Here is a 19790-nt window from a genome sequence, read left to right as displayed (position 1 = left end):
GAATACGGAAGCTGACTATGGTTTTCAAATAAAACAACAGTTTAACTGGTGTACTTTGCGCTGCCCTCGGTCGGAATACCCGCTTCCTCCAGTACACAGAGCTTGTCGAGATGGCGATATACTTAGTTTGACCTATTCAACCATCCAAGTTAGCAGTTTTTCGCTCAATTAATGCTCGGGATCAATTTCTTATGTGGACACCAATACACTGGGCAGGTTATTTTGGAAAGATGAGCTTCAAAATTAAGCATGATTCACCCTGAATTTTTCAAACACCTTTGAGACTCATTTTCCGTATGCCATTCCAGATCGAAAAGTCAGTCCGTTTCACTTTCGAGTCTCCAACGGAATAGCTGATTGGTCATTCTGCAATGGTTAGTAGTTTATTTCGCATCCTACCCTTACTTTGATCTAAGCTGGGCTGATAACATCAAAAAAGCTGTGTTCTTTCTGACGAACTGTCGAGTTCCTGTAGCAATATCGTCCATGTGGTCTTCAGTGTCGGTTGCTAATAACTAACCCCAAATACAAGCAAGGTGGCAACAACATCGATCTTTTTCGTGCATTTCCGCTTTACTGTAAATACTGAAATACAGTTTAGAAGCCAGAGTGGCGTCGTTCTCATCTTTGTGCTCAATATATCGAGAGTTTGTCCGTCTTGACTTTTTCTTGGTATATTACTGCTTTTGCAAAAACATACTTTGGTCATTTACGTAATCTCCAAACATTTCCCTTTCAAAAACGTCGCGGTGTGATAAAATTTGCGGCGAGTTTAAACTTGTGCATCTTAACACTTTTAATGTATAGTAGTTTTGCATATATAACAACATCAGCCTTTTTACCCATTTATTTCTTCACGAATGGTGAGTTATCTTAAATTCAAGAGTCCAGTCAGAGAAAAAGTAAAAGATTGCTAGATGATGGAGACCACACAGAGCAAGTATAAAGACCCAGGAATGATGCGTTTTATCTCACAGGACTATCCCAATTCTAAACAGACTTTGTGGGATGAGTTAACTTTTTCTGAGATCTTAAGGCTTAACCTTTTGACACCTGTCAGTATGCATATTCTCCATACTGTTCTCTATACATTTCCCAACGTGCTGTCAAAAACAGGAAAAAAATAACCTGTTACTGCTTAGGACACTGAAACAAATGTAATTTTATGTCAATTTAAGGTGTTGTGGAAAATCTTGATCATTATGAGATACTTATTCCAAATGGTGTTAATCACAATCTGCACATTTCAAATGGTGAAAATCAGTGGACAGACAGTGCAAATGGTTTCCAGAATGAGCATGTTAATCATGAACATTTTGAAAGCACAAGCTACAACAGTTGTCTCTGCTAAGGACGGTGATGTTGACATGCACAGTGAAGAAGTTCAAGAAACTAATGCAATCAAAACAATTTCTAGATATCACTATTTAAACCAGCCTGTTAGATGTTTAGGTCTGTTTGGTCACATGCAGTAACTTTTTTATGCTGTCTATAAATTTATCCAGTTGTTAATAAAGATCAACGCAGGGACTCTAAAATAAATAAATTTTCGTACAGTAATGTTAACACAACTTTGGCCACTGTATTTGTATTTATTTAGCTGTAAACAGTCATTTCACCTTTGAATTAAATATTGCTTCAATGCGATACAAGTTACCCTCTGTGTACATACGTTGTCATCCAGTACATGGCTGTAACATTCTATTTCATCTGCAGTTAAAAGGATCAAGGTACGTGAACTGATATGGCAAATTTTGAAAGCTGACATTTCAAGCATTGGCCCATCTTTGAAGCAAATTTGCTCTGATCCAGGGTAAATGCCTGGTTGTAGTTTGTCTATCAGACTTTTGACTGAGGCTAATGCAAGAATACCATGAGTAATCAGCTCGACAACATTTGCTATGGCAGTTTACGGACCTTAGACAATGGGTAGGTGTGTGGATTACCTTGAAATTGTTTCCTTTTCATGTCGACACAGTAAAATACTTTCTTTAGAAGCTAATAACCTTGTTGAATAACATTGTTTGCATACATTTCCTAGTCAGTCTACTACTTATGATATTCTTGGAAATTGATTACTGCAAAAATTTCCTGATCATTTGGGAATCTCCCCAAATTAGGAAACAAGGCTTTAAGCCAACTACAAAGCACAGGGGTTAAATATATTATGTGTAATTCATGCATTAACGTAACTGTTCTATGGTAAAGCATTTCTCCAGCCTTTCCTCAACTGATCTGACAAATCCTGGACCAGATTCGATAGAGAAGGTACGGAAGCAACATTCACGTCATCCCGAGGACCTAAGTATAATTCCCTGGCATGTACGTTCGACCAGTTCCCCTTCTGTGTTTCATGGTCATATTGTATCCACTCAGCATAATGGTAAGAACTTGTCTGCATGGAGTATCCCATAATTGTAATCTCAGAAAGCGTAGGCGCACACGAGTTTTGTTGTGGTTCATCTGATGGTCTGAGCACAAGATCAACGAATTTGAGATTGAATCCAAAATCAATGATGAAAAACAATGGAACACCTAGGTTTAATTTGAATCCTTAACACCCTAACATCAGTATGCGTATTCTCCATACTGTTCCTCAGCATTTCCAAAGGTGCTGATAAGGGGAATTTGTTTAACAATCAAGAGCTTCTTTAGGAAACATTTCCTTCGCTATTGTGACCTTGATGTGTGATTCAGGGGTGATAATGTAAGGAGAAATTAGATGCTAGTCACTCTTAGAGATCCAAGGGTTGAGCACTAAAAAAAATTGAACTGGAGAGCTATGACCCTCTCATTCAAAATGTTTAACTTTTCACTCTCTCCACTTTAATTCCTTTCTAATTAGGTGAAATCATTTGGTGTTAGATCAATATGACACCCAAGCTGGGTTTAACAGGTAAATGTACCTCATGTGTTCTTTACTTTTTTAAAACCAGTTGGCTGGCTAATGTTTTAAAAATCTTCAGCAGAAGTTATGTCTTAATAATTTCCAGAATGAAAAGGATTGAACTACCTTGAGTCTTTGCTGTAATTTCCTATGCCTCCAATACGATGATAGATTCGTTATTTGGGAAGGCGTTTTATAAGTAGTATTATTTCGGTGCTAAATTAATTACAATGAATCTTTCTTTTTACCTTGGATGTTGGCTAAAGATGGCCTTTTTCCATGGCATGTCTAAATTCTTCAAAAGAGGAGCAAAGCTGAGACCCTCTGAACACAGAGTGATGTTTGAAGAGTCATCTGGGCAAAGATCTGCCAGAAGATTTAGAACTTCATTTAGTTTTTCAATCCTATACCCTTCTGTAGAGTCAGCTTTAAAGAGATTCTTTCTCGCATTTTTCTACTGAAATCTTGATATTCATTATCCGTTCAGAATTTATATTTTTCTTAGTGAAATATTTTCATACTTAAATTTCAGTATTGATTCTTCTGAGCCACTCTCACAAAGGTGTACTTTTTACCTTTAAAGACCGACGTAGGAGAAAGTATTTAACATTTTTATTGTGCTAGAAAGACTTGACAGTCCCAGTTCAAATCCCCCTCCAACTCAGGCAGGGTTCAAATTCTTCACCCCCCCCCCCCCCAAGGCAGGAGCCACAGTCAAATGCCAGTGGATTGCTTGGAAGGGGGAGGGAAGATATGGGGGATGTTGAAGCTTTTAATTGGTTAGTGCATTACGCACTACTTGTCTATACAACTAAACGTAATCAATTCATGTGACCAGAAGTAGGTGTTTACCTGGCACTTTCAGCTCAGCCAGTTCTGAAAGAGTTGGAAACAAGTCCACTAATTCTACAAGAGCATCAGATACAATTCCTGAGCCTCCATGGTCTCTGTTGTCAGTCATACCAGGTACATGGATTATTAGGGGTACATTTGTGGTTCCTCTGAAGTTACTGTACTTTGACCACTCCTGATGTTCACCCAATGCAAAACCTGCAATCAAGTAGTTTTTTGTTTTAATCATTTCAATTTAAATCATAGAGTGAATTATCTTTTTTAATTTCAGTGTTGATAGTTTCCCTGCTCCTAGTACCATGTATCATTGAAGTGAAAGTGCAAGGGCAATGATAAGAAATAAATCATTTTAACTCATCCATAGCGTGGATATTTGAGGGCAGAACTTATTGAGTATACACATGAATGCAAGGATAATTAAGCAAAAGTGTGTTACTGCTTCATACAAGATTCAGATCAGTAATAAAAAAAACAGAAAACAAAACAAATAAAAAACCCAGTTAAAATCAGCAGGTTGTCTAAAAAAATTTCATTAATTCCCATATTTATTGCCCATGTCCCTACTTCGTCAGATTCAATCTCATTGATGAGTGAGTACTTCTTGACTGACAGGTAAATCTGCTTTTGTCGGAAAAGAGAAGAGGCTTTTTCAAACTCTACTACTTATCCACCCAGTTGATCACATTTCACCCTTTGACTCCTAAGATCTGATTGTTAAGTCTCCCTTCTAACTGCTGCACATTTCCTAGTAAATTAGCTACAGGAAAAAGGAGTCAAATGACAACAATAACTTTTACCTGGTAAGTTAAAGTATTGTCATTTCCTGTTTGCCGGATAATGTTGGATATCATAGGGAGAAGTTACACGTTAATCACCACTGGATTTTAAATGGTGAAGTAATTGCAAATCAGTGAGAAGTTAATTAATAATAATGAATTATTTACAATAATGTGAGACAACTTCAAACCACGCATGAACAATCAGTGAGAGCAGTAGTTCTCAAAAATAAAGCTATTAGTGCCAAGCTTGTCTTTCCCTTTATGAAGTTATAAACCAAAGAGGCCCAATCCTTTATCTTACCATGATCTCCAATGAAGCTCACAATTGTATTGCCTGTAAGACCATACTCGTCTAAAGCTGTCAGTAACTGTCCGACTAGACTGTCCATATAGGTTGTTGCAGCATAGTAACTTTGTATGATCCTTTTGGCATAAAAATCTGGAATGGGTTCATATGGGAAACTCAGATTTAGTGCTGCAATGTCATCTCTCCATCGCAGATCAGTCCACGGTTCATATGCCACTGGCGGCAAATCAAAGGGAAGTTCGGGATTTGCTGCTATGTCAATCTCCTCTATGGGGTACATGTCGAGGAACTCTTTAGGATATTTCAGAGGGAGGTGCGGCTTGTGGTAACCAACAGCCAGGAAGAACGGCTGGTTGTTGTTGTTTGAATCAGTGTAATTTTTTAAGAAATTTAAAGCATATTGAGTGCTCTGAATGTCTGGCAATGTTCCCTCTGGTTGCTTTTTAACATCGACTGGACATACAACGTTGGTGTGTAGTTGACCATCTACACTTGGACATACCTATTAAGAGGACAACCAAGTAAAATAAAGCAAGAAAGGAAGGAATGAAGGAAGAGGAAGAAAGGAAGGAAGAAAAAGAAAGAGAGAAAGAATAGCATGAGGTTAGTATGCAGAAACAACTTGTGAATAACGGTGTAACCAGAAGATAATTAGCAATCTAACATATAAAGACAGGACCACTCCTCTTGAGGGAATATTAAACAACCTACAGGACATTTTGATGCCATGAGGTCTGAAAAGACAAGGTGAAGGATTGCAGCAATTTTTTTTTGCTTTATCAGACATAAAGAATCCTGATAAAAGTCTTGGTTCCTGCCACAAATGCTAGCTCGAAATACAACCAGTTTATACCTTTGAACATGAAGATAACCATGAGTTTCCCACCTCTTCCTAAAAAATATTTGGAGTTCCATTTATAAAGGATTCTAATATTCAGCAATTCTTAACAAACTCACCGGTGCATTTTTGTATTCGTGAGTTGAAGGATGATAAGGTGGAATGGTCCAACTATATGGATAGTCATCAGTAGAGTTTGATGCTTTTCCTGAAACAAACGACCAGGGTACAATGTAAATTTTTATTTTAATTTATATAGGATATACATGCCGTGCACGGCTAAAAATTTTATGTTTCATCGTTGATATCATCAGATGTAAGTAACACAATATGATAGATCTGTTTATTATGTGGACACAAAATGAAATTTTCAAATCGAGGGAAGAGTTGGTATAAAACCTGTGGTTTCTATGCCGACATTGTTATCTTGAATAAAACAAAAGAAATTTTATGTGACTGTTGCAAGTTATCCCACAGTAGCATTCCATAATTATACATAATGGTTTTAAATTAAGCCTTAAGCTACTGATGAATAAGCTCCCAAGCTTTTGCCGATCTACATCATCATCGGGGATAAAAAGTATTCAGTAATACAGCTTCATATACTGGGGGTGATTTAAGCCTTTAAACCCTGAGAGTGACCAGCATCTAGTTTCTCCTTACAATTATACTGCTGAGTCATTCATTTGAGATCAGGAAAATAAAGGAAATGATCACCAAATAAAGAAGCTCTTGATTGTTGAGCGAATTCTCCTTGTCAGCACTTTAGGAAAAGTATATATAAGCAGTATGGAGAATATGCATTCTGATGTTAGGGCGTAAAGGGTTAATGGTAGACAATACTAATGAGAAAAGTAGGTAAAACCATTAAAGAAATAAAAATGGCGATACTATTCTTTATACTGCGTGCAGCAAAGACATCTTGTCTCAGAAACAGGAAAAATTCTGATATTTCACCCAGTTCTACGTAGTAGATGTAAATATTGGAATCTGGGGATCTGTTCTATTAGGGGTCTGTGGAATAATACAGTTGGAGGATACCCACCCTTTTTTTTCATTGTCGAGAATGGCGGGTATGCCCAAATAAAATTGGGAGCCAACTCAATTTTTAGACGAAAGTTGGACTGAGAATGTACAAAAAGTGTAACGGAACATGGGTAAATAATTTAGCTCGAAATGTGGCTGCAACATGCGGTTTATCACATTCTGGTATACCTGGGTGAAAGACTTTTCCTGAAGAAGCGGTAAAATAACCACTATCCTTGAAGTGTTGTGGTAAAGTAGTGAAATTTCCAGCATTCACCCTCCAGTAGGTAAGTTTTTTGTTGTAAACAAGCTTTGTTGTGTCTGGTCTCCTGCCAGTAAGGAATGAAATTCGGCTGGGACCACAAACAGCTTGCTGTGAAGCGGCTTTGGCAAAGCGAATCGAACGTTGTGCGAGCTGGTCAAGGTTCGGAGTTTGTACCACATTATTCCCATAGCTGCCCAGCGCTTGTCTAAAATCGTCGGCTACTATAAGGAGAACGTTCATTTTATCTTGAGGGGATCCATTCGATGTACAGATCATTAAATACGTTATGAGAAATAATAGAGTTGCAAAGTGAAACTGTCTAGGTTTCATGCTGATTGAAGCGTACGCACCAAAACATGGAATGACCTACAACAACCTTTTTTATAACAACTTTTTTATAACAACTTTTTTAATTAATTTTTTCATAAATTTGTTTAAAATTATTTTTTAACTAATCTATTTTTTAAAATAATTTCTTAAATAGTTTATCATATAATTTTTAATTACTTTTTTCAATTATTTTTAAAATAAGTTTTTTAATTCTTTTTGAAACAATTTTTAAAAAATTTTTTTAATCAAATTTCTTGAACAATTTTTAGATCATTTTTAATATATTTTTAAAATCTTTTTTCAATTTTTTTAATTGATATTTTAATTGTTTTTTCGTCAATTTTTAATACTTTTTTAAATTATTCTCTTTTAATTATTTTAAAAATTATTTTCTAAATAATTTTGAAACTATTTTTTTGAACAACTTTTAAAAAATTTTTAATTCACAAAATACAATTGATAAAATGAATATGCGAAATTTCGTAAAAATTCAAAATCATGTACAATACAAAAGCATTTAGCTTGAAAATTGCCCACGATTTAGATGCCCGCAATGGCATTAATGTTTTAAACAACTTTTAAACAATTTTTTATTTATTTTTCAAAAATTTTCAAATTTTGTAAATAGTTTTTAAGTTAATTTTTAAATTGAATTTTTTTAAAAAATTTTCTTATTAATTTTTTTTACCATTTTTTAATTTCTTTTAAAACTAACTTTTTAATTATTTTCTGATTATCTTCTTTTAACTATTTTTAATAATTTTTCAAATTATTTTTTATCAATATTTTAATTATTTTTTAAACAATTTTCAAGACTTTTTTTAATTTGTTTTTTACAAATTTTTTCAAATTATTTTTTTAATTGTTTTTTAAAAATTTTAAAATTTTTTTAACTCCTTAAATCAATTTTTTAAATGAATTTTGAATAATATGTCATTTTTTTACAGTTTTTTAAATTTGTTTTTTAACAATTTTGATGATTATTTATTTTTTAATAATTTTTTTTAAAATTTTCAATATTTTTATTGTCTTTTATTTATTTTTTTTTTTCATAATTCAAAAAAATTGTTTTTGCTAATTTTGAGATAATTTTTAAAATAATTTCTTTTAAAACTGATCTAGAGATTAGCACTTTGTGAACGGTAGTTGTAAAACTTCTTTATTCTCCGACGCGTTTGTTTTAGCTGTCGTGAACTTCTTCAGGTAGTTTTACAAGTTAAAACTAAACGCCTGTATTTATAAGCCATAGTTAGTGGCTACACGGTGGCCAGTTACCATAAATAAAGGCTTGGCCGGGCATAGGAACAAGTTGTAAAAAATTTGAAAATTTTGTGAGCATGGTGAGAAAGATGTTTTGGTGGCCACGGTTTTAGCTAACACCATGGCCCCCAAAATAAGCCCAATACCAAGCACGACAGCAACCCACGTCTAAGATGACGTGAACACTGAAAGGCTAACCAACGCCAAAGGTCAAGGTAGAGCTCTAGCAAACCTCAAACGCCGTCAAAAAACATCCGAGGCAAAGGTTCAGGCCACGTAAAGTAGACAAACGTTCTGCATTCGAGAAATGGTGGTTTAAGATGGCTATTCGCCATAGCTGGTAGGATCTTAAGGGCCTTGGAAAATACAACCGGCTAGAGGTACAGCTTGCATATTTAGTCGACATTGCTCAGTTTTTGATACTGTTTGCCTCACATTTAACTTTTCTGTACTTCAAATTTGTGCTACACTCCTTTGAATCACACACACCAGCTTACACAAGAACTATTTTAGTAGTATTACATAATAAATACGTGACTTGATGAAATGTTCTGGAAAGTTCTACGCTATGTAAGTCTGCATGACTTAGCAGTCTGGAAATTTCTAGAAGATCATACTTACAACAACTACTCATAACACAGTCTGCTTTGCATTTTACTTTTTGGCATTTCACTTTAGTCTTATACTACATGGTACAAGACATGCTATGAACATCAAATGACTCTGCATAGGGAACCAGCTGAGACAAAAGTAAACATTATTAGGCAATAAGAAAAGGGTTTCTGGTTGGTGTTCAAATAAGAAAGGTTTGATTTCTTTTTAATAATAGCAATTTTTATTTAAAAATACAAGAAATAACACACGCCAGGCCAATCTCATTTATTTAATTGTATAAATTCTATATAAATATGGCAGATGACCATGTTATATTTTCAATTATTCGGATATAACGCGCGCTGTCATTGGTTAAAAGAGTGTGCTCTATGAAAGTATAGAGCATAGAGCTGAGCTAAAGCTGTCACGCCATCTGCCAAATTGTACTATTTTAAACCTTTTCCGGGACTTCCTTTTAGCTTTTTTCTGATAATTGAAAGTGAAATTTCGGAACAAGCGAGCCGGCAAGTAGCAACAGAAGAACCAAACAAAGGTTTGTAAACATACCAGGCGCCGTAATTTACGCTATTAAAACGTGAGCAGATACGAAAATCCTCAAAGGAAAAACAAAATAGACATTCCGAGTTTTAAAGATTTCACACTGAGTTAGATTGCAAGCTTACGTACGGTAATAAAAATCAAACACAGCTAACACTCGTATAGTATATAAAGTTCAGTGTTCAAAAACAAAACATAACAAAACAGAAATTATGAAAAATATAATACAACTGGCATAAATGTTAAAATTCATACTAATCATGACGGTGTCTGAGCGTATATGATCATGCTGAAGTTCATCATGGCGATCTCCGGTCATCACAGTAAAGCAAGCCTCAGAAACTACATCGACCACCCTTCGAGTGAAAAGTAAGAGCTTGCTCTGATATCCTTTCCGATGCCGAGTTTTGCGGCGCTGTCATCCCGAGCGATCTTCATGTTCCGGTGAATTCGGCTGTCGTTCATTCAAAAAATTCTTGCCTTGAACTGTTTGTTTTCTACCTCGTCAAGTGAAAAGACTCGCGTGTTTTTATGAGCCATAATTCAGCTGAAGTTCACTGAACATTTCACTTCAAGATGCTGTATTAGAGGCTTAAAAACTTTAGGCAAAAGTGTTAAATTCGACCTTCCGAACTATTTTAGTTTGTAAAGTATCGTAGAATGTGAACTTTGATAGTTTGACATTTTTGACAGCTTTAGTCTTGTACAGCCAATCAGATTATTTGAACCATTCTAACAGGGATTCTGATTGGCTTATTGTAGGGTGCTTTATGCGAGTATAGCGCATGCTGACGACACTGTTGTTCGCTTTGGAAATAAAGTTTGTTTTGAAAATTGAAAGTTATGCTTGGGGAATTTAACGGACTTCGTCTCGTGTTTCTCCCTACACTTCTTTCGTGCTCTAGCCGCTTCCTGCGTGCTTTATAACAGAACAGAGCACAGTCGAGGCTTCTCTGTTTGTTAAGAATAACATGCCTCAAAGTTTTCACACAGTCATACGTGCTGTTAAATATCATTGATGATACAAAAGGAAAATGTCAATTTGGTGAATTAAGGTCATGTTATCCTATGACTACCTAAAGATGACTTGATTGTCGTATCTCAGACAATGGTTGGCCTTGTCAACAGTACTTCTGATCAAACACGAATATCATGAAAATAAAGACTCTTCCGTTCTAATAAATTCCACTCCAAGAAATCTTTCTAAGAAATCGGAACAAATCAATACCAGCATGTCATAGGTTCCTATAGCTGATTCACTCGATCTATTTCGCGTTTGGGACTCGTAAGGATGCTGCTTGTAAGTGCGGTAATGTTAGAGAATTTATAAGCTACATGCATCTTGCGAGATTTGCAAGTTGTGTTTATCACACAATGTTTCAAATGTCACTGTTCTTTTCGTGGTTTCCTATTCTCAGTCAATTTAATTTTTTTCTCTAAATATAAATTATTATAAAACTGTTTTGTTCTCTTTGCTGTGCGCTCGCTCCGCAGCCCGATTTTAAGCAGTTTGAGATGGTTAGGGTTGCTCGGATTTCCCTGAAACACATCACCCCTGTTGTTATATAACGCAACCTCATCAAGTTTCTGGCTACCTGCTTGGTGTACCGTTGACCTCTGTCAGACGTTGAAAAAAGCAGACCATTTGTTTCTTTTTCATGTCAACACAGCAAAATACTTTCTTTAGAAACTAATGACCTTGTTGAGTTACATTGTTTGCATACATTTCCTAGTCATTCTATTGCTTCTGACATTCTTGGAATTGATTATCGGAAAAACGTTCGTTTATTTACAGTTGATCGTTAGCTTTTAGTGTAGAAATTATATTATTTTCTGAAAAAAATGCATGGGAAAGCTTTCCATTTTGTAAAACAATGAGTAATTCATGCATTAACGTAATTGTTCTCCGGTAAAGCATTTCTCCAGCCTTTCCTCAGTTGATCTGACAACTCCTGGACCAGATCTGACAGATCTGGTAAGGAAGCAACGTTCAGGTCATCCCGAGGATCTATGTACAATTCCCTGGCATGTTTGTTCGACCAGTTCCCCTTCTGTGTTTCATGGTCATATTGTATCCACTCAGTGTAATGAAAACGACTTGTCTGCATGGAGTATCCCATAATTGTAATCTCAGAAGGCCTAGGCTCGCACGTGTTTTCTTGTGGTTCATCTGATGGCCTGAGCAGAAGATCACGTTTGAGGTTATCACTGTAACTTATTTGTTTGGAATTGAATCCAAAATCAATAATAAAAACAAATAGAACACAAAAAGGTTTAATTTTAACCCTTAACGCCCTAGCATCAGTATGCATATTCTCACTACTGTTTTCCAGACATTTCCCTGGGTGCTGACAAGGAGAATTTGTTTAACAATCCAGAGCTTCTTTAGTGAACATTTCCTCTATTCTTGTGAACTTAATGTTTGATTCAAGGGTGATATTGTAAGGAGACATTTCGATGCTAAAACTCTTAGAGGTCAGAGGGTTAAGCACTAAAAAAAGTGAATTAGAGAGCTATGACCCTTTCATTCAAAATATTTAATTTTCCACACTCTTCCCTTCAATTCCTTTTTAATTTGGTGAAATAACTGGGTGTTAGATCAGTATGACACCCAAGTTGGGTTTAGCAGATACACGTACCTCTGTGTTCTACATTTTTGCAACCAGTTGGCTGGCTAATATCTCAAAAATCTTAAGCAGAAGTTATATTTTAATATTATATTTTTACTTCTAGAATGAAATGGATTAAACTACCTTGAGTCTTTGCTGTAATTTCCTATACCTTCAACATGACGATTGATGCCCGCAATGGCAGCATTAATGTTTTAAACAACTTTTAACAATTTTTTTTTTTATTTTTCAAAAATTTTCAAATTTTATAAATTGTTTTTAAGTTAATTTTTAAATAAAATTTTTTCAAAAATTTTTCTAATTAATTTCTTAACAGTTTTTAATTTTTTTAAAAACTTATTTTTTAATAATTTTCTGATTATTTTCTTTTAACTATTTTTAGTAATTTTTTCAAATTATTTTTATCAAAATTCAATTATTTTTTAAGCAATTTTCAAGACATTTTTTAATTTGTTTTTAACAAATTTTTTCCAAATATTTTTTTAACTATTTTTTAAAAATTTATTTTTACTTCTTAAATTAATTTTTTAAATGAATTTTAAATGTTATTATTTTTTAAACAGTTTTTGATAAAATTTTAAAATTTGTTTTTAAATAATTTTTATGATTATTTTTAATCATTTTTTAAAATTTTTAACAATTTTTTTAAAATTTTTTTATAATTTTTTGTCGTCTTTTATTTATTTCATAATTTTAAAAAACATTGGTTTTTGTTAATTTTGTAATAATTTTTTTAAATAATTTATTTTAAAACTGATCAAGAGAGTAGGATTGAACTAAAGGATTCGAAGGAAAAGGATTGAACTACCTTGAGTCTGCTGCAATTTCCTGTACCTTCAATATGACGATTGATTCATTATCTTTTTGGAAAGGCATTTTTACAGTAGTATTATTTTACTGCTAAATCAATCAAAATGAATCTTTGTTTTTACCTTGGATATTGGCTAAAGATGGCCTTTTTCCATGGCATGCTTAAATTCTTCAAAAGAGGAGCAAAGCTGAGACCCTCTGAGCACAGAGTGATGTTTGATGAGTCATCTGGGCAAAGATCTGCAAAAAGGTTAAGAACTTCAAATAGTTTTTTGATCCTATAACCATCTGTAAAGTCAGTTTTACAAGGATTCTTTCTCAAAATTTTCTCCTGAAATCTTGATGTTCATTATCTCCTCCAAGCAGGGTTCAAATTTCCCACCCCTCGGCAGAGATGACAGTCAAAGTGGGTTGCTTGGAAGAACCAGTGGGTTGCTTGGAAAAGGGGGGGGGCATGAGGGATGTTGAGGCCTTAAATTGGTTGGTGCATTATGAACCACTTGTCTATATAACTAAACATAATCTATTCAGGTGATCAGAAGTAGGTGTTTACCTGGCACTTTCAGTTCAGCCAGTTCTGCAAGAGTTGGAAACAAGTCCACTAATTCTACAAGAGCATCAGATACAATTCCTGAGCCACCATGGTCTCTGTTGTCAGTTACACCAGGCATATGGATCATAAGGGGCACATTTGTGGCTATTCTGAAGTTACTGAACTTTGACCACTCCTGATGTTCACCCAATGCCCAACCTGCAATCAAGTAGTTTTTGGTTTTAATAATTTCAATTTAAATCATACAGTGAATTCTCTTATTAAATTGCAGTGTTGACAGTGTCCCTGTTCCTAGTAACATGTATCAACAAAGTGAAAGTGCAGGGGCACTGATAAGAAATAAATCCTTTTTACTCGTCCATAGGGAGGTTATTTGAGGGCAGAACTTATTCAGTGGTCACATGTATGCAAGAACAGTGAAGCAAAAGTGTGGTCCTGCTTCACACAAGATTCAGATCAGTATCAACAAAAACACTGAATGAAACAAATAAAAAAACCAGTTAGAATCAGCAGATTGTCTAAAAAAAGATTATTAGTTCCCCTATTCATTGTCCATGGCCCTTCTTCCGTCCCCTTATTCTAAGTTGGAAGGAAATATGTCAGATTCACTCTCTTTAATGAGTGAATACTACTTGGCTGACAGGCAAGTCTGTTTTGGCAGGACAACAAAAAAGGTTTTTTTAAATCTCTACTACTAATCCTCCTAGGGGATCACTTTTAATTCTTTAAACCTTTCACTCCCAAGATCTCATTAGTAATTCTCCTTAAAGTCTGTTATAGAATTCTTATGATGTTAGTTCTGAGAATTTGGTATTGAATCAATTAATACTCCCCTAACTGATATTACTTGTCTGTTTGATATTGTATTGATTTAAATGGTGAGGAGAAATTCTGTCTTGGTCACACATGGGAGTTAAAGGGTGAATTCCCAAGATCTGATTGTTAATTCTCCCTTCTAGCTGCTGCACATTTCCTTGTAAGTTAGTTACAGGAATTTGGGGTCAAATGAAAACAATAACTTCTACCTGGTAGGTTAAAGTATTGTCATTCCTGTGTGCTGGATAATGTTGGATATCACAGGGAGAAGTTACATGTTAATCACCACTGGGTTTTCAAGGGTGAAATACGCGCAAATTAGTGAAAGGTTAAATAATAACAATGGATAATTTATAATAATGTGAGACAACAGTCACATGAGCAATCTGTGAGAGCAGTATTTCCCAAAAATAAAGTTATTAGTTCTAAGCTTGTCTTTCCCTTTATGAAGTTAAAAACCAAAGAGGCCCAATCCTTTATCTTACCATGATCTCCAATGAAGCTCACAATTGTATTGCCAGTAAGACCATACTCATCTAAAGCTATGAGTAACTGTCCGACTAGACTGTCCATATAAGTTGTTGCAGCATAGTAACTTTGTATGATCTTTTTGGCATAAAAATCTGGCATTCGTTCATATGGGAAACTCAGATTTAGTGCTGCAATGTCATCTCTCCATCGCAGATCAGTCCATGGTTCATATGCCACTGGCGGCAAATCAAAGGGAAGAAGGGGATCTGCTGCTACGTGAATCTCCTCTATGGGGTACATGTCAAGGAACTGTTTGGGAAATTTCAGAGGGATGTGTGGCTTGTGGTAGCCAATAGCCAGGAAGAACGGCTGATTGTTGTTGTTTGAATCAGTGTGATTTTTTAAGAAATTTAAAGCATATTGAGTGCTCTGAATGTCTGGCAATGTTCTCTCTGGTTGCTTTTCAACATCAACAGGACATACAATATTGGTGTGTAGTCTACCATCTGCACTTGGACATACCTATTAAGAGGACAAAAAAATGAATAAATAAAGAAAGAAAGAAAGTGTGCAGAAATGATTTGTGAATAATAGTGTAACTAGAAGGTCATTAGTAATCTAATATATCAAGACAGGACTACTCTTCTTGAGGGAATATTAAGCAACCTACAGGACATTTTGATGCCTTGAGGTCTGAAAAGACAAGGTGAAGGATTGCAGCAATATTTTTTGCTACATCAGACATGAAGAATCCTTATGAAGGTCTTTGTTCCTGCCACAAATGTTATCAAGAGATACAACCAGTTTATGCCTCTGAACATAAAGATAACAATGATTTTCCTTCCTCTTCCTGAGAAATATTTGGAGTCCTATTTATAGAGGGTTCCAACATTCCGTAATTCTAAACAAACTCACCGCTGCATTTTTGTATGTGTGAGTTGAAGCATGATAAGGTGGAATGGTCCAACTATATGGATAATCATCTGTAAAGTTTGATGCTCTTCCTGAAACAAACAACCAGGGTACAATGTAAATATTGATTTAAATTTATAAAGAATATATATGCCATGCATGGATAAAAATTTGATCTTCCATTGTTGATATTATCTGATGTAAGTAACACAATATGATAGATCTGTTTATTATGTGGACACAAAATGAAATGTTCAATTGAGGGAAGCATTGGTATAAAACCTGTGGTTTCTATGCTGACATTTTTCTCTTGAATAAAACAATAGAAATTTTATGTGACTGTTGCAAGTTATCCTACAGTACCATTTCATAATTATACATAATGGTTTGAGCTGAAGCCTTAAGCTACTGTTGAATAAGCTCCCAAGCTTTTGCCGATCCACCTCATCAACAGGGATAAAAAGTATTCGGTAATATAGCTACATATGCTGGGGTAGGTAGGTAATTTAACTCTTTAAACCCTAAGAGCAACCAGCATCTAGTTTGTCCTCACAATGATACTGCTGAATCATTCGAGATCATGAGAATATAGGAGACAATTATCAACTAAAGCTCTTGATTGCTGAACAAATTCTCCTTGTCAGCACCTTAGGAAAAGTATATATAGCAGTATGGAGAACATGTATACTGATGTTAGGGTTAACCATTAACCCTTTACACCTGAACATCAGTATGCATATTCTCCATACTGTTGTCTATACATTTCCTAATGTGCTGGCAAGGAGAATTTGTTTAACAATCAAGAGGTTCTTCAGTTTATTATCATTTCTTTTATTCTCATGATCTTAATGTTTGATTAAGGGGTGATATTGAAAGAAGAAATTAGATGCGAGTCACTCTCAGGGATTGAAGTGTTAAAGAAATAAATACGGCGGTGCTATTCTTTATACTGCGTGCAGCGAAGACGTCTTGTTTCAGAAACAGGAAAAATTCTGATATTTCACCCAGTTCTACGTGGTAGATGTAAATATTGGAATCTGGGCATCTGTTCTATTAGGAGTCTGTGGAATAATACAGTTGGAGGATACCCAGGCCCAAATAAAATTGGGAGCCAACTCAACTTCAAGACGAAAGTTGGAATGGGAATGCGCAAAAAGTGTAACTTAGTTGGAATGGGAATGCGCAAAAAGTGTAACTTAGAACATGGAGAAATGATTTCGCTCGAAATGTGGCTGCAACATGCGGTTTATCACATTCTGGTATACCTGGGTGAAAGACTTTTCCTGCGGAAGCGGTAAAATAACCACTATCCTTGAAGTGTTGTGGTAAAGAGGTGAAATTTCCAGCATTCACCCTCCAGTAGGTAGCTTTTTCGTTGGAAAAAAGCTTTGTTGTGTCCGGTCTCCTGCCAGTAAGGAATGAAATTCGGCTGGGAGCACAAACAGCTTGCTGCGAAGCAGCTGTGGTAAAGCGAATCGAACGTTGTGCGAGCTTGTCAAGGTTCGGGGTCTGTACCACAGTATTCCCATAGCTGCCTAGCGTTGGTCTCAGATCGTCGGCTACTATAAAAAGAACGTTCATTTTATCTTGAGGGAATCCATCCGATGTACAGATCATTAAATACGTCATGAGAAAGCTAGGAAAACCAGCTAATAAAGTTGCAAAGTGAAACTGTCTAAGTTCCATGTTGATGGTTGTACCCGGCACTGGAAAGACAATACATGGGAGGCAAAGGGGAGAGGCCCTGGAAATGAGATTGTTGGCGTGACGGTCACGTAAATATGCACTTAGAAATGGTGTAACCGGAAATAATATTGGCGAATAAAATTGTAACTGATCATTTTCAATTGTTGTAATTTTGCCAAAACATATGTTTTCTGCTGTCGCAATATCAAGGTAAAACGTTCCCAATATGGAAGTAGGTGGAGGAAACGTTTACGCAACTCAGGAATAGGTATTAAATACGCTTTAATAAGTAGTTGGTGTGAAGTAAGTGCGATCAAACATGGAGGACGTCGAGTACAAGGGAACAGTAAAACTTCTCGCTAAAGCACAAGTTCCTTTTTACTTCAAAACTAACGACAAAGTTGCTTGGATAATACGCGAAGATATAAACCTTGCAGTTATTGTACGCACCTCGGATCGGCTGGAGGATGATTATTCACCAGGAGCTACGAGAAGAGTCGACGTCTGTTTAAAATTTCTGAACTTGCAAAGCGGAGATATTGAAAGTGAATTTTCCTATAACTTGGTCTTTCGTTGCACTGTGCTTGAAATTGTTTGCGATTTAACTGCGACTTGCGATTATCCTCTGTTGAACGTTTTCGCTCGTTTGGAAGATTTTCGAATTTGTGTTCTTGTGTTCTCATGCCCTGACTCCGATCACAAAGATGAAAAGCTCCACAAAGAAATGGAACTGATATTAGACAAGTGTAGGCGACAGAATAGCAATAATTTTCATTGGGGAGGGAGTGTCAACTTCATGAAAGTGTCAGCGTTGCGGAGGGGTCGCTACTGGCTCGGTGTAATTTTAAATGGCGGGCAATTCATATTGTTGGAAATCGCAGTCGAAGAAAAGAGATTAGCTGAGCGGAATCGTTTTCAAATCCATTGTGTGCGTCACATCAGAAGTGATGAAATGGAGTTAATGAATCATCCATTCTCGTGGAAGTTGCTTGATTTTAGCCCTGATCAGAAGAGTATAGCAATCATAGGCAGAGGTTCCTACGTGTTTTTCATTGGTCTGGTTTTCATCGACGTGGAGTCTTTCACAGTTATTGCAGAGACACAGCTCAAAGGCTATCACTTTGTAGCTGACGCAAAATATTCTAAAAGTGGAAATTTCTTTTTTGCACTGTGCAGTGGTCAACGAATAAAAATGCCTTCAAACGATGAAAATCAATTAGTGATGGATTTTGAAGACTGTAAGTCAGTGTTAATTTGGGACACTTGTGGAAATCTTCTGCAGAAAGTGAACATTGAAGGACATTTGGCATCTTCAGTGTATGAGTTCTTTCTATCGCCTTATGATAACTATATTGTGATTCCCCAAAGTGGAACTGACTCTAATAAGAGACAATTTGCAGTCTTTTTGAAGCATGAAGTCAATCTTTCAAAGCAGGAGGCTGAATTTGATGCTGAAGAACTTTTACAAATGGATCATAGGAAAGGAACAGACAATTACACAAGTTGTACAATTTCTCCAAATGGACATCAGCTTCTGGTCACTCACTGTTGTAATGTGAACATGGAAGATCGAAGCCAAGACATCTCTAATCTGTTAGTATTCAAAATGAATGACTCCCCTGCTAAGTTAAGGGTTCTTTGCCGCATGGCAATAAAGAAAAACTGTGTTGTACAAAACCTAAGGCAACATGATGTCCCTAAGGAAATCTTGTCATATTTAAATTGGTGTTAAATTATTTGAACAAGGACAAATGTTTGATTGGTATCTCAGTTGATACTCAATCAAAAATGGCTTTGTAATTCACCCTTTCACTCCCAAGATCTCATCAGCAATTCTCCTTACATTCTGAGAATTGTATAATTTATTTGTTTTTTTTTTAATCTCATCACTTGTCTGCTTGATATTGTAGAGAGAAATTATGTCTTAGTCACTTGTGGGTGTAAAGGATTAACCTATAGTCATATGACAGTCAGGAAATCATTGGCTGATTGTTGGCTAATAAGTGAATGAGAATCAGCCAATAGTTGACTGACACTCAACAAATGTCACATGAGATATTGGCCAACTACAAATACCTGTACATCAATACAACTGAAGCTGTGTTAGTCAGTAGCAGATCCAAGGGGGGGGGGGAGGGGGCCCATACCACTCCCCCTTTTAGCTGGATCAAAAATTAATATCAGTGCTGAACTGAGTTTTTAAAAATCAAAACTAA

The 19790-nt window shown here is 35.7% G+C and overlaps 2 protein-coding genes across 2 annotated transcripts; both read right to left on the bottom strand.

Moving 5' to 3' along the window:
- Positions 1-1527: 1527 nt before the first annotated feature.
- On the bottom strand, positions 1528-7307 carry LOC131789713 (iduronate 2-sulfatase-like). The gene is made up of 6 exons (XM_059106886.2): positions 6879-7307; positions 5783-5871; positions 4820-5327; positions 3740-3937; positions 3136-3253; positions 1528-2471 (listed from the first exon to the last, which is right to left on the bottom strand). The coding sequence occupies exons 1-6, from the start codon at positions 7282-7284 to the stop codon at positions 2198-2200; spliced, it is 1593 nt and encodes a 530-aa protein (XP_058962869.2). The 5' UTR covers positions 7285-7307; the 3' UTR covers positions 1528-2197.
- A 3697-nt stretch (positions 7308-11004) lies between these two features.
- On the bottom strand, positions 11005-17587 carry LOC131789702 (iduronate 2-sulfatase). Its single transcript, XM_059106874.2, has 6 exons — positions 17154-17587; positions 15892-15980; positions 14991-15498; positions 13690-13887; positions 13259-13376; positions 11005-11874 (listed from the first exon to the last, which is right to left on the bottom strand). Exons 1-6 carry the CDS (start codon positions 17572-17574, stop codon positions 11580-11582), a joined length of 1629 nt encoding a protein of 542 aa, XP_058962857.2. The 5' UTR covers positions 17575-17587; the 3' UTR covers positions 11005-11579.
- Positions 17588-19790: the final 2203 nt, after the last annotated feature.

The sequence above is a fragment of the Pocillopora verrucosa genome, chromosome 14 (genome assembly GCF_036669915.1).
Source record: "Pocillopora verrucosa isolate sample1 chromosome 14, ASM3666991v2, whole genome shotgun sequence".
Classification (NCBI taxonomy): Eukaryota; Metazoa; Cnidaria; class Anthozoa; order Scleractinia; family Pocilloporidae; genus Pocillopora; species Pocillopora verrucosa.
This window is presented reverse-complemented; position numbering and strand designations above follow the sequence as displayed.